General features: G+C 33.3%; 3 protein-coding genes across 3 annotated transcripts; 2 read left to right on the top strand and 1 right to left on the bottom strand.

The window, feature by feature from the left end:
* The first annotated feature begins 1215 nt into the window (after window positions 1–1215).
* Window positions 1216–3629, top strand: LOC106113598 (uncharacterized). Its single transcript, XM_013306432.1, has 4 exons — window positions 1216–1363; window positions 2291–2413; window positions 2719–2872; window positions 3535–3629. Exons 1-4 carry the CDS (start codon window positions 1274–1276, stop codon window positions 3627–3629), a joined length of 462 nt encoding a protein of 153 aa, XP_013161886.1. The 5' UTR covers window positions 1216–1273.
* A 525-nt stretch (window positions 3630–4154) lies between these two features.
* LOC106113597 (uncharacterized) lies at window positions 4155–8696 on the bottom strand. The gene is made up of 7 exons (XM_013306430.1): window positions 8592–8696; window positions 7787–7957; window positions 7019–7172; window positions 6160–6552; window positions 5570–5740; window positions 4973–5126; window positions 4155–4309 (listed from the first exon to the last, which is right to left on the bottom strand). Exons 4-7 carry the CDS (start codon window positions 6244–6246, stop codon window positions 4155–4157), a joined length of 567 nt encoding a protein of 188 aa, XP_013161884.1. The 5' UTR covers window positions 6247–6552; window positions 7019–7172; window positions 7787–7957; window positions 8592–8696.
* A 3283-nt stretch (window positions 8697–11979) lies between these two features.
* Window positions 11980–14661, top strand: LOC106113596 (pancreatic lipase-related protein 3). Its single transcript, XM_013306429.1, has 4 exons — window positions 11980–12273; window positions 12681–12923; window positions 14080–14202; window positions 14501–14661. Exons 1-4 carry the CDS (start codon window positions 12066–12068, stop codon window positions 14659–14661), a joined length of 735 nt encoding a protein of 244 aa, XP_013161883.1. The 5' UTR covers window positions 11980–12065.
* Window positions 14662–14897: the final 236 nt, after the last annotated feature.

Here is a 14897-nt window from a genome sequence, read left to right as displayed (position 1 = left end):
TTTCATCTCTACTTTGTGTCATCGAGACATTCATGTGTCATCAAACCGCTACGTTTTTTCGTATTTCTATTTCTGTTCTTGTATTCTTAGTTAAATGTTGTTTCATTGATTTTGTTTTTAATTAAAATGTGTTTTCGTGAAAAATGACGCTGTACGCAACTGTGTTTTATATGGACTGATTATGGTAAGTTACAATTCAATAAAAAATTTCATGTTTTTCCCATACGTCAGACTCATTTAAACATTTAAATATTTTCGTATTTTGGTGTAGTTTTTAGCACCACAGTGATTTATCCTTTCCGGTTATCATATTGAATGGTGCCCTACTTCTAATTCATTTTACATATCAGTTCCTATACTTGATAGGAAATCACATTCTGTTTGTTTGTTGTAGGTGCACATATACACGGTTTCCCTCTTCCTGAGAGACGGTCAGTGATGTTCAGAAAATGTGTGCCAATCACTGGAATTATAGAGCCATAAACTGATGTGTCTGAAATTAGTAGGTGGGTCCATGTGTGTATATGTAAAAAATATATTTTTTTATTTGTAATTTTTTATTGTAAAGAAAAATTTGCTTGCCTATGTTGTAAGAGAATATGTTCAGAGTGTTTAAACTCGCAAATAACTACAAATTGCCAGTTGCCAGCTTGCATATGACTGAAAATATTTTGGGGTTTGGTTTTAATTACAGGGTATGCATTCTTTTGTGACCGCGCTATACTATTTATTACCGTAAATGTAATTTTCAAATATATATATTAAAAATTAAAATATTGAGCTGATATCTTGAAAGTCATTGATGTATATGTACTTGCATAGATTTAAAATTAAGTTTTGTAGAAATATAATAAATAATGTACAAAAATATAAAAATATTTTGTTTTTATTTCCCCAATAATAATAGGATCATTTTAATAGAGGTATTTCATAGAAGGCTACTTGATATCGGCTCACTATATTAATAACTACATAAGTGGGTATATTATTTTTGAACATTGATTTAATGTCAATTTTAACTTTATTAGATTCCCACTTATTAGTTATTATTATAGTGAGCTAAATAAGCGTGCCTACGTATATAGGTACCAAAAAAAAAAATTAGTTCAGCGATTATACGCATGGAGCGCCACAATCGCCGTGGATCCACGACTTCGTGCGAGTTGCCCCTCTTTCTATAGTATACTTATTATACTCTTTGGTCAAACTGACAGTTTTATAAATTGAAGCAGTATTTTATGTTAACATATATTTATAAATTATTTGTTACGAAATGACTGCTTTGGGAGATCTTCCTGAAGTGATGTCGTTTTTTGGCACAGACCTTAAAACTGGTTCGTTAATAATCGCTGCACTTGGCATTGTAAGAACTTTTTATAAATATATAAAATATCAATAATAAACACAGTAAATAAGTAGAAATAGATTTAAAAAACACAATGTTTAACCCATTTTGAGTCCCTTTTTTATTTTATAGCTAAGTACATGTGTTTGTAGATAAAAAAACTCAAGGAAAAACTAGATAGAGCAGCAAAGAAAGAAATTCTACTTGAATTATGATATAAATAAATATACTCATTCCTGATATTTCATCAAATGAATTTAAAATCACATGAAATTAGACAAAAGCATTGGAACTTTTGAACTTGTGTATTTGTGGCCCTTACTTTTAACTTTGTACTCGCCCAAGGGCTAGTTGTGAAAGGATTCTGTACAATGCCTGTTAAGGGAATAACATAAATTTCTACGAAACAACGATGATAATTGAACGAGAAACCGCAAAGGGCATCTCTGAATTTTTGAAGGCCGCAAATAACTTACGTGTACGGCATTTCAAATTGTAATATATTAAATGAATCAAGAGAAAGTGGCTTTTTAAATGAACATTTCATTGGATTGTTAGTTTTCGACTACTTTAAAAGTTGAAAATAATTGTAACTTATGTTTTATACATGATTTAATTTTCATACATACTTTTTTAAATATAAAAACTACTTTTAATACTCACTGCGAAGGTACAACGGCCCAATGTAGTATTTACCAACTCCAGTTGTCTTTTGGATCTCGCGGAGATCCTCCACGGCGTCTTTCCAGCGATATCTAGGCCAGCCGACGTCTTTGTGACCAATCGGAGTTCTGGGATACGTTCTTTTGACTTCATCCCTTTCTCAGCAATTGGCCTGTCCGATAAAGTCTTCATAGATATAAGTGTTTCGCCTACAAGCTTCTCTTTCTTTTTTCTATAGTTACTTTTAATTAATATTGTAATTTATTTCATAATAATTTTCAGGTGCATCCGATGGCGTTTGGATGTTCATTTTTCATGCCACTAAGCTACTTACTGGTCACCATTTGGCTGCTAGTTGCCTGTTACTTTGCTGCGAGTGTCTGTTTGTTTTTTGGTCTTAATACGGTATTTATTCTTTTTTATATAAATTAGGTATTCTTAATTTTTATTATAAATAAATATTTAAAAATACGAATAATAATTTGAAAGGATGTAACACTTATTATTATGAAATATAAACATATAAGATTTCATAATTTCATTGGACCAACATAAAATTGAATTTTAACTATAATATAAAACTCAATATAAGCAAGAAACTATCAACAATTTCATTTGATCGTAGTTAAGAACGTAGAACAAGAAAAGCAAGCAACTATGCAAGGAAAAGTTCAAGAGTTGGGCAAAGTTAATTATATGTCTAATTTCAGAATGACACATTCCTGATCGCACTTTGGATATGGTACGCGGTTATCTTCGTGGTGGTTATGTTAATGATGATGATCCTACTCGCCCTGGTGTACACATCACGTCGTCAGAGGAGTAGAGTATTAGTTGTTATACTAGGAATGCTTTGGTACATACGTGAGTTTCATATAAATAATTTCATCATCATCATCATCAGCTCACTAAACGTCCCCACCGAGGTGCTCGGAGCCTACCATAACTTAAGGATGATTAGGCCATAGTCAACCACGCTGGCCAAGTGCGGGTTGGTTGACTTCACACATATCTTTGAATTAGTTCTCAGATATGTGCAGGTTGCATCACAATGTTTTCCTTCACCGTAAGAACAGAGGATAAATGTACATATGTAAATCGGAAATCGAAAAACACATTGGTACATGGCGGGATTCGAACCCAGGACCTGCAGATTGCAAGTCAAGTGCTTGACCACTGAGCCACCGACGCTCCAATACATAATTTACGCGTAAGGAAAAGTGTTAGCGGATCACCAGATGTTGTAACCACTCGATCATCGAAATAATAGCTTCCAGACTCATTTAGACGAAACACAGAATTTATTTTACTTTTTGGGATAACACTATAAATCACACAAAATAATTGCTTTATTAAATCTTTCTTAAAAATAGATACAAGCACATAATTTGTGTTTTTTAAATTACGAGTAGTCTACTTTGGAGATAACATCAATGTCATATCCATACTTTTGGTGTATTTTCATTTTGTTAACAAATTGTATTATCGTTTCATAAAACCTAATAAAATTATTTAATTTGTTACAGTTACAGTATATTTCATCCTGGTAGTGAACAGTCATCGAAATGTTTTATTAAAAGAACAAAACTTAGACGAAAAAATTACTGATAAGAAGTTTTAAAATATAGTTTAAAAAAAATTATAGTCTGTATATGAATCGATCTTTATTTTATTATAACTGTCAACCAACGACACCATCCGCGCGTAATTAAAAAAATATGCCTATGTATTCTCCCAGACTATGTTCTACATCTATGCCAAGTTTCAGCGAGATCCATTCAACCATTTACATGGAAAAAAAGAAAAGGGCTGTTTTTAAGGTTTTCCCGGTAATTATTCGAATTTTCCTCCCCTTTTAAACCCTCCCTAGACCTCCACGAACATTTCAAGACCAAGATAAGATAAATCCGTTTAGCCGTTATCGAGTTTTAGTGAGACTAACGAACAGCAATTGATTTTTATATACATAGATAAATTTTAACACCACAAATCACAGCAAAACATCGTAGACAACAAGTAAGTCAAGGAAGAAATGTTCACGAACCCCAGACTGGAGAAATACATCTTAAGTAAAAGGATTTTAAAAGTTAAGTTAAGAGTAATATCGTATTTATTAAATTTACAAATATTATAAACAGTTCAGTGCTTAATCTTTATCTGTTGCAATATCCTTAGTTCCATCTTTAGTGATTGCATTTTCCTTAGCACTATCTTTAGGGGGTGGAATAATAAGTACTCTTTTCTGTTTCTTCATCTCTAACCAATATCCAAATACAACGAAGATAAAATATATCAGTACAGCTGTAAGAAATATCAACAATTTATTTTAATTGTCTATGATAAAAGAACAGCAACGGAACAAATAATGCAGAAGGCAAATATTTAATTGTTGCTATTCGATTAGAAGACAAAATGAAGACAAGTGCTACTTATTTCCTAAGTTAAAAAAAATGTTTATTTTAGCAAAAAAAAAGTTTATCTTACGAAGATTCTATTGGGATTAGACCTTTCTAGCTCAGATCTGACGGAATTTTCAACATAATTAGTAACCTTGGTCATAAAATAGAAGTGTGCAGCTAGAGATGCGTAGCTAGCATAGTCCAAAAGGATCAAATGAGCTCAGGATGTCTTTAATCATCATCATCAGCTCACTATACGTCCCCACCGAGGGGCACGGAGCCTACCCTAAGTTGAGGGTGATTAGGCCATAGTCAACCACGCTGGCCAAGTGCGGGTTGGTTGACTTCACACATATCTTTGAATTTCTTCTCAGATATGAGCAGGTTGCATCACGATGTTTTCCTTCACCGTAAGAACGTCGGATAAATGTACATATGTAAATCGGAAATCGAAAAAACACATTGGTACATGGCGGGATTCGAACCCAGGACCTGCAAATTGCAAGTCAAGGGCTTGACCACTGAGCCACCGACGCTCTGTCTTTAATAAATGAAGTATACTAACCAAATCCTATGAATTCAATGAGCAGACAGAGCGTGCCTCCAGTCTTGCCCACTTCCATATCGTGTACTATCATCAAGGAGACGACGAACACAAACAGTTTGACAAGCCACACGCTGCTTACAACCACCCATACTATGACAACCGTTGACCTTTTCTATCGACATTAAAATTATAATTAAAAATATGATTTTTGTATATCATAGGGTTGGAAATGAGCAAACGGCCACCTGAACTCGCAAAAGTTTGTAAAAAGACCGTTGCCCATAGACATTCGCAATTGTAGATGCATTGCATGGGACGCACAGGAATAGAATAGTTCCCCCTTCCTATGCATCCCCTCCCCTGTCAATTCCACTTCCTCATCCCGTTCTTTTTTAAGAAAAGCGTGGGAAGGGAAAGCAAACTAGAATAAGGCCTCCGGCACCACTCATGGGTTTGGTACACTGATTTGAAAGAACGAAGTGTCGTAAGGGTCTTGTATAAGTCAACAGAAGTCGCAAAAAGAATCCCACAAAATTAAAAATATATTTACATGTAATCGACTATATAGTTCATTGTAACATTATATTAAATAGTGATAAGAATTAAAACAAGTACCTTCTTCACTGCCCAAATAAGCCAAATATTAACCAAAATCATAAGAAGATTGTACGTCATTGCTGAAATACCAAATCCGTACGCCGTTCTTAAGACAAACTTATCACATTCTACTCCTTGCACTGTTATTACTTGAATTATTATAGATGTGCCGGTTAACAAAGCTAAACACTGAAATTGTAATTAACAGTAATAATATGCGGCAAATTCATAACCATTAACAAATGTATAAATCGAAATAGAGCGTCGGCAGCTCATGGGTTAAGTCCTGGGTTCAAATACCGCTATGTACCAATGTGTTTTTCAATTTAAATGGAAGGTAAGGAAAACATCGTGATGTAATTTACACATATCTGTGTGGAATCAAACCGCACTGGGCCAGCATGGTTGACAATGGCCTTGTCTTAGGGTAGACTCCGAGCCCCTCAATGGTGACGTATAGCTGATGGCTATTGATTACTATATTTCTTTTAGAAATTAAGCAAAGTATGTAATATTTCTTATTAAACAGCCTCGTCTAAGTTAATGTTTGGATCACAATAAGTTGAAAGTCTAACTAAATATTAATATAAATAAGTATTTTAACTTACAGCCATGACAACCGCTATGAATAAAGTTCCCGTATTAAGTGGGTAGTAACAAAAGAACTTTTTAGGCGCAAGAGTTTCCCAATTCATGTTCGATAAAAGCACTTATAACTTAAATTGTTTTATATTTTAATACATTAACAATGACATAAGTGAATTGAGGTTATGTGCGCAAAATGACATTTTATAAATGTTTTTAATAAAACAGATTGATAAAGCGCAAAGGTTTCGAGTTTTTCGGCAATAAAACTTTGAATAAATGAAAATTTCTTTAATTCGTATAAACACCACATTATAATTAAGCGTTATTAATTGTCACTGGTGATTTTTGTTCTTTTAAAACTTTTGTTTCGATCCAATACCCAAACACAACCATCGATAAATAGATTAGAATTCCTGGAAATAAAAAAGTCAAACAAAACTATTAGCCCGATGAGAGCGGCGCTACTGTAGCTGATAGAGCTGTCAGAAAATATGTAAAACCTACATGGTCATAGAAAAAGATATAAAAGAAAAAAACATAACAGCTCCAGTTCGAAAAGTTATTAACAGGAGGGCGCTAGTGAGCTGACATAATTTAGTTTGACTTATGCCCACTGGGTCAAATATAATTATCAGTCTGTAAAGTTAAATGATTTATTTTGAAGTTAATATTAATTTTTAATCTCAGCGCCAAAACTAGTATAACATATTATAAAATAAGAAGTTAATTATATTATTACAAAACATAAATATTTTAATTTATTTCAAGTAGGGTTAGCAAAGACAGGATACCGTCTGTTAAAATTAAGCCAAGTTTTATAAAACCTCGTAAGCCGAAGTAAATAGTTTCAAAACTAATATATAAATTTTTAATATTTACCGATGGCTAATAATCCAAATATTATAGATAGTATCCAGGCGGCGAGGCTTACTTCCAAGCTATATACGCACAGTATTACAATAAGCAGGAGAAACATTTGTGCTAACCATACATCTGTTATTACAACCCAACATAATAATAGTATTCGTTTACCCTAAAAAGAACAAATATCTAAGTTAAACTTGAAGTCCACAACATTTGCAGCTAAGCATTTAACATGCACTTAACTTGACATTTGAATACAAACTGCCGTACTTAGAATTGCTTAAGATATTAATCCCTTAGGGTTGAATTTTTACTCTAAAGAACACTTTAAGTGAACATCAGATTGATCTTAGTAAGACAGTATACTCATTTTTATCGTTTTCAAAGAAAAGAAATGCTCGTACATATTAAATGACGTATTTATTGTTCAAAAAAAAAACGCTTTAATTTTACGTTTCAAATATAAATACGCAATGCAACAGACATTTTGCAAGATTTCAATATGTCAACCTAATTGTATGAAGGAAAATTTTTATGAGATTTTTTAAGTTTTTTTTTTAACTTTATAAAGTGGCAAACGAACAAGCGGTCATTTCGCTAAAATAGCGAAGCGATCGCTGCCTATCAACATCTGCAACAAGTTTAACGATGCCTACTTTAAATGGGCATAGGATCGAAAATAAAAGAGGTATTCCCCTTCCAATACTACTCTTCCCCGCGGAGTCTAAATCCACTTCCCATAATTTCGTTATACTTTACAATGAACTTAGAAAAGGACCTTACCTTTAACACTGCCCATATTAACATAAGATTTATAACAATTATAACGACGTCATAAATAATAGCGATAACATGGAAACTGAAGGCAGTCCTCCATACAAATTTCTGACATAATTTGTCATCCATCTGAAATACTTGTACAAGCAAAACTATGCAACTTGTCAGAGCGACACACTGAAATCACGAAACAGTATTATAAATGCGAAAGTTTAGATGGATGTTTATTAAAAGGTATCTCCAGAACATCTGCATGGATGTCGCTGAAATTTGGCATAAATGTAGAACATAGTCTGGAAGAACAGATTGGCTACTTATTAAGTTTTTTTTTAATTCGACGGACTGAGGATTTAGACGGTGTCGGTCGGGAGATTTGTAAAAAAACAACTCTCTACTACAACAACTAATTCGAATTTGATAATAAAATATCGAATACATCTTAATAATAATAATAATAATAAATCTTTAATTCAGACACATGGTCCATACAGAACAAAAATCCAAATTAAAACACTAGCACAAAAATAAAACAAAATTCTTTAGGGCACATGTAGACGGGTCCACATGGCCAGCACTGGACAGTCCAATCCCACTCTATCAACAATGAGTTGCAGGTAGCTGTTGGTGCTGTCCCGCACCCGACGCATCAGGGATGCTGCTCTCTTTCTAATACATACTCAAAAACGGATTTATTACAAGAATTAATCGAGCTATGCCTTATATTTAAAAAATCATACCTCACAATTGCGCCCTACCAGTAACCAAGTTAGGGAACGTAAATATGCATGGTATATTAAAACTTGTCACTTACACACATGAATACGCCTACAAACAGTGAACCGGTTTTTAAAGGAAAATAACATAGAAAATTTTTAGGAACCAAATATTTTACGACCATTTTCTTAAATATATAAACAGATAAATTACTAAATATGTTTATAATTGATACGTTCAAGCCTACTTGATTCTTATCTTTATTCTATTATAATAATAACAAAAAGTTCACATAGATTGCCCTTAAAATATATAAATTAACAATTATATAGTCCTAATTCTTTTATGTTATATTGATATTAAAAAATCCCTTATACGAATAACCGAAATTGTATACAAGTTCTTGATGCTTTATATTTTTAGACATCTTTACATATATAATTCTTCTGTGAGTGTGTATGTCACTGAACTTCTCTCAAACGACTGGACCGATTTTGATGAAATTTTTTGTGTGTGTTCAAGGGGATCTGGGAATGGTTTAGATTCACAATTTTGTCCGCTGGACAATGTTTTTTTAATTAATTTTTAATATATTAGTAGTTGTTGATTTTGGAATGTTTTACATTGGATCCGACAGACGGCGCTACCATCGCAGTGTCAAATTGTCAGACACCGTCTGTCGGGTCCGCTAGTTATTATTTAAAATCCTTTAGCGCGAATGACGTGCTTTCGTTACAAAGTCCAGTGTCAGAATGATTAGTGAGGGGACACAAACGTCGACATTTTAGTAAGGTAGGGTTGGGTCAATACACTGGCTCATTTTCGGATTTTCTTCCTAACAGTACATGTATACATATTTATGTAGCTGACTGTACATTTGTTTCTTAAATATAAAACTAACGTTTACCTAAAACTTTATATATTTACTAATTTGAAAACAATAATACAGTTTTATTTACTTTTGTATGCTTGTGGTGGAACAGTATAAAGTAAAGTTGAGATAAACATTCATCTTCAGGTGAGTTTTAATTAGGTAATATTAACATAGCTTCAATGTAAAGTAAATAAGCAAACAAGTTAGGAGTTGACTCATTAAAACTGTAAACAATGTTAAAATATATCAAAACAATTTTCATACGAGTATTATATAAACTTATTGTAGTTATTTAACAATGTTTATTTATGTATTCGAGCGTCGGTGGCACAGGTCCTGAGTTCGAATCCCGCCATGTACCAATATGTTTTTCTATTTACATATGTATATTTATCCAACGTTCATACGGTGAAGAAAAACATCGTGATACAACCTACATATATCTGAGAATAAATTCAATAATATGTGTGAAGTCAACCAGCCCGCATTTGGCCAGCGTGGTTGACTATGGCCAATTCCCCCTAAACGATGATTCTGTTTGTATTATGTAAGTTGTCACTGTCAAAATATCAATATATTTATTCTTCTTCTTCTAGCTACAGCCTTTTGCGGACCTTGGCTAGTCCAACTTGTTTCACCTCGTCTCTACCTCTGGCCATGGGCTTTCATTTTGCTATGCCCGCATTTTCGCGTCTCTATATATAAAATTCTTGTCATGATGTATGTTTGCCATAAATTCCGAAACTACTGAACCAATTCTTATCAAATTTTGTTAGCATGTGTGACTTGGTCCAACTTTAGAGGTAGGGGTAGTTTTTATCTCAATTATTTGTCTTCATTTTTTTAAAACCGCGCGGACGGAGTCGCGGATTTCGGCAAGGAAAAATGTAATATTACACTGTCTTTTTATATCTAAAAGCTGTGGCACACGACTCTACTATGTTCTATATGTATGGTAAATTTCATCGAGATCCTTTTAGCCGTTCTGGAGATACCTTCAAACAAACATCCATCTAAACATTTGCATTTATATTATTAGTAAAATGAGATTGGATATGTCACTGGCATTATTTATGACGTCATCGAAAGGTATCATGTGCAGAAGCAGTTTTACTGTTACAGAAAATATGTCATAAAATTATTAGTTTTTATGATATTATCATCAACAATAAAACTATTGTGATATATGAACAATCGCACGGAAATGGTGTGGCGGAACAAATAGATTTGATACGTACGAATCAAATATTTTTGACTTAACTAAATATTATTTTAATTTAATGTTAAGTGATTACTTAATTGTAACGAATTAAGAAAAAAAATCATATTTTAAAAAGAAATGCATATATCTCGAGGACGGCTCAACAGATCTTCATGGCATTTGGCACAAATATAACATAGTCTGGAAGAACACATAGACTATTTATTTTTTTTAATTTCGCGGAGACGGTGACGCAGGCAACAGTTGGAAATTAATAAAATTATAGACACCAATATTATTTGATAAAATTATTTGAACCCAAGTCTATAATTTCGTGGTCGCACTTTCGTAACACGAAATGCTAGTTTCACCGTTAGCATTTTGTAAAGGGACCTTTATGTGTGTGGTATAATGATTGGTTGTTAGTATTATTGGAAAATACAATTTTTTTACCCTCTAATTTTTTTTATATATTATAAGGTGGCAAACGAGCGAGCCACCTGAAATCTTGAAATAGCGTAGTGACCGTTGCCCATAGATATACGCAATTGCATGTGCGTTGCCTACTTTTAATCGACGGAGGAGAGGATGCACAGAAAGAAAATATTTTCCCTTTTTATGCATCCTCTCATCCAGAAAGTTCATTTCCATTTCCCATCCTTTCCTTATAAGAAAAGGGGTAGGAAGGGAAATAGGACTAAATTAGGCCTCCGGGGTGCACACTCATCAGGCTGTACGCAGAATTGCTTCCACTTGACGTCTGTCTTCTGTAGTGTTGTGGTATTTCACCGGGCAAGCTAGGACAATTCGTGCGAAGATGTTAAAGCGGACTCTACCACTGTTAATTATTATTGTTTTAATTTATAATTTGTTTCAGATAAAAATTTAAGCTTAGTTTATATCCTAAGGATTGTGTTATGTATCAGTGTTTACGGAGCAAACTTACGTCGTCAAGGATCAGCTAAATTTAGTATCAGTTCCATGTTCGAATCCGCCGTTCCTGCAGCCATACATCCTTTAATTGCTGCCGGTTCATACAGATGTACGTACTTTAATCATTTTTAGAATTCTTTATTGCGAATGGCACGTTTTCGTTACCAAGTCAAGTGTCAGATGGATTAGTGAGGGGACATAAAAGTTGACATTTTAATAAGGCTAGTGTTGCCCCGATAAACCGGCACAGTGTCGGATTTTCTTGCCAACAATTTTGACTTTATTTCAGCAGTAAAAAAATATACTACATATAACCTGGATTAAATTTGACAAAAATACAATATAAAAGTAGGATTTCACAGTGTATGTGTTTTTATTAAATAATGTTTTTTTTTTCAGGTGAAACAATAAAAAGATTTTTCGGTTTGACATACGATCAAATGATGGAAAAAAAATTACCTTTTTATGACAATCTTAACATCGATTTTGTCACAAGCAGTGGTAATGTAAAACTGAATGTAACCGCTTCAGAATTATTGGATAAATTGTTAGATAATACAAAAATGACAGTTGTATTAACTCACGGCTTTATGGAGAGTTCCGAAGGGATAATGGCAAAAGCTCTGACGTCAGAGCTTTTAAAGAAAAAAGATATGGACGTATTGGTATTAGATGGACGAAATATTATATCATACGAGTATTTCCGGTCGACGACATATGTAAGATTTATTGGTGAAAAATTGGGATCGGTATTAAGTCAAATAATAAAAAGTAAGTTTTATAATACACATAAATAATTGTAACATCATCTTACTTACAATATAAATGCGAATATTCAGATGGATGGATGGCTGTTTGTTTGTAGTTATCTTCAGAAAGGCTCAATGGATCACGATGAAATATGGCATGAATGTAGAACATAGTCTGGAAGAACACATAGGCTACATATTAAGTTTTTTTTAATTCCACGCCAACGAAGTCGCGGGCGACAGACACACATTGGTACATGTGTATATAATTATAGTGCGTTATTGTTCAAATCTTAAATGTAGAAATCTAAACTTTCTGAAGATCTGAAATGACCTTTGATATTATAAACTCAACACCTATTTTATAGTTTAAATTTTAGACGGTGGTAATCATTACTTTGCACTTTGTATACATTCTTTATTTTTCAGAGGGTCAAGACGCAAACAACATAATAATAATTGGACATAGCCTTGGAGCGCATATAGCTGGAATTGCTGGCAAAAGAATACAACAGTTGACTGGTAAAGCTATTGGCCGTATCATAGCTTTGGATCCTGCAGGACCATGTTTTATTAACATCAATCGGGATTACCGTCTGGACAAGGATGACGCGGTATACGTTGATGTGATACATACCAACGGTGGTATATTAGGACTTAAAGAGCCTGTAGGTAAATACATGTAGGTAAGGAAAGTATAGGAAAGATGACTCTTATTTAAACGCGAAAAATGTCTTAAAGTTTAACATCTTACTATGAGGAAGCTGAACTTATGACTTATCTTCTAAGGGTATGTTTTTGATACCAAAATACCCGTTTAAAACATATGTCTGTTTTGCCAAATCATCATCATCAGCTCAATATACGTTCCCACCTAGAGGCTCGGAGCCTACCCTAAGTTAGGGGTGACTTGGCCATAGTCAACTACGCTGGCCAAGTGCGGGTTGGTTGACTTCACACATATCTTTGAATTTCTTCTCGGATATGTGCAGGTTGCATCACGATGTTTTCCTTCATCGTTAGAACGTCGGATACATGTACACACATTGGTACATGGCGGGATTGCTAAAGATAATTACAGGGATTACGATATATTCAGAGATTTTGGTTTTAGAAACCCTAGGTAAATATATTATTATTTTAAAATGTACGTCACATTTTAAAATAATAATATACATAATTTTACGTATAACAGTCAATGGGTTCTTTTTAATATAATATAATAATAAGAAATCGTAAACCAGAAAAACATTGATATAAATAAAAACACAAAAGTAAAAGTCTATTATTAATTTCCAAGTTACGAGTGTTGTTACGACGAAGTCAACACAACATGACAAGTTATCACAAACTTTTGATGTTATTTCTCATTCATTATCCGATATTATCTTGTTCCCGAAGTGTTTGGACACGGCAACAGAAAAGTTTAACTTAAAATTCATCAAATCTAAAGCAACCAAGTGTAGTATTTGTCAAATATATGTTTTTCAAATTATGTGTTAGTTTGGTTCCTTGTTTGATGCTTGGTCATATCGTTTTATGTTTTTTAAGCATACAAGTTTGATGAAAATTTTGTTTTTTTACAGGGCGGTTTGGTTACTATCAAATCTTACTAATGTTATAAATGCGAATGTTTGGATTGATGGATAGATGGATGTATGTTTGTTTGAAGGTATCTCCAGAACGGCTATAAGGATTTCGCTGAAATTTGGCTCAGATGTGGAACATAGTCTAGAAAAACACATAGCCTACCAATTACGCGGACAGAATCTCGGTCGACAGCTAGTTGTCTTAATAAAAATGTCACTAATTATATCGTAAATTGCAGGTCACAAAGATTTCTATCCTAACGGTGGATCATCACAGCCGGGCTGTTTTCTATCAACCTGTGATCACAGCAGAGCTTGGGAATTATTTGCGGAATCTCTTAGATTCCCTCAACATTTTTTGGGTACGGCAATATTAAACAAATTAATTATAATATTTGTTTCATACTTCTCAATTTGTGATTGCATCAAGTAGTTATCGAAAGTTTCAATGGGCTAGCGTACAGAAGCCGGTTTCAATGGACTAGCGTCGGTCCGTGTGACTGTTAACTTCATATTGTAAAATTACTTATTAATTCCTTCTTCCGAACTAAATTATTTTGCAATAAAATTTATCACATATCAGAGTTTACAGTAATACGCTTTAGTAATAGTAATATTTGTCATTAATACTAAGAACTTAATAAATATATTTGATTTCAGCTCATAGGTGTAGTAATTGGACAATGTTTCGAGAAGGACATTGTTCAAAAAATGATTTAGCCTACATGGGAATTAATTCAACGAAAGGCAGTCCTGGATCTTATTTCCTTACGACTAATTCTATATCACCATTTGGCATCGGTTCTTCGGGTACTAGATAAAGTTTATATAAATAAAACAAACCTAATAAACTCAAACGTATCTTATTTTACAATATACATCAAAGTCAAATACTATCACAATAAACAGACAGACAAGCAGACAGATGTTTTGATACCTCTGATGCAAGATATTTTTATTACTGACTAAATTTATTATTCAATTAAGCGTTAATAGCCTAATGGTTAAGGGTATGGATTTCCGATCACCAGATCGGGAGTTCAAATCCCGCCATTCG

This window comes from Papilio xuthus, unplaced genomic scaffold (genome assembly GCF_000836235.2).
Source record: "Papilio xuthus unplaced genomic scaffold, Pxut_1.1 DF828177.1, whole genome shotgun sequence".
Classification (NCBI taxonomy): Eukaryota; Metazoa; Arthropoda; class Insecta; order Lepidoptera; family Papilionidae; genus Papilio; species Papilio xuthus.
Note: the sequence above shows the minus strand (reverse complement) of the source record. Positions and strands in the feature narration are given on the sequence as shown.

Excerpts from the sequence above, each read along its gene's own strand:
- LOC106113598 (XM_013306432.1), top strand. The coding sequence starts at position 1,274 with ATGACTGCTTTGGGAGATCTTCCTGAAGTGATGTCGTTTTTTGGCACA. Across the intron at positions 1,364-2,290 it reads TAATCGCTGCACTTGGCATT|GTGCATCCGATGGCGTTTGG; the intron begins GTAAGAACTTTT and ends AATAATTTTCAG. Across the intron at positions 2,873-3,534 it reads AGGAATGCTTTGGTACATAC|TTACAGTATATTTCATCCTG; the intron begins GTGAGTTTCATA and ends AATTTGTTACAG.
- LOC106113597 (XM_013306430.1), bottom strand. The coding sequence starts at position 6,246 with ATGAATTGGGAAACTCTTGCGCCTAAAAAGTTCTTTTGTTACTACCCA. Across the intron at positions 5,127-5,569 it reads TTATTTGGGCAGTGAAGAAG|AAAAGGTCAACGGTTGTCAT; the intron begins GTACTTGTTTTA and ends TAATGTCGATAG. Across the intron at positions 4,310-4,972 it reads CATTGAATTCATAGGATTTG|CTGTACTGATATATTTTATC; the intron begins GTTAGTATACTT and ends TATTTCTTACAG.
- LOC106113596 (XM_013306429.1), top strand. The coding sequence starts at position 12,066 with ATGACAGTTGTATTAACTCACGGCTTTATGGAGAGTTCCGAAGGGATA. Across the intron at positions 12,274-12,680 it reads ATTAAGTCAAATAATAAAAA|AGGGTCAAGACGCAAACAAC; the intron begins GTAAGTTTTATA and ends TTTATTTTTCAG. Across the intron at positions 14,203-14,500 it reads ATTCCCTCAACATTTTTTGG|CTCATAGGTGTAGTAATTGG; the intron begins GTACGGCAATAT and ends ATTTGATTTCAG.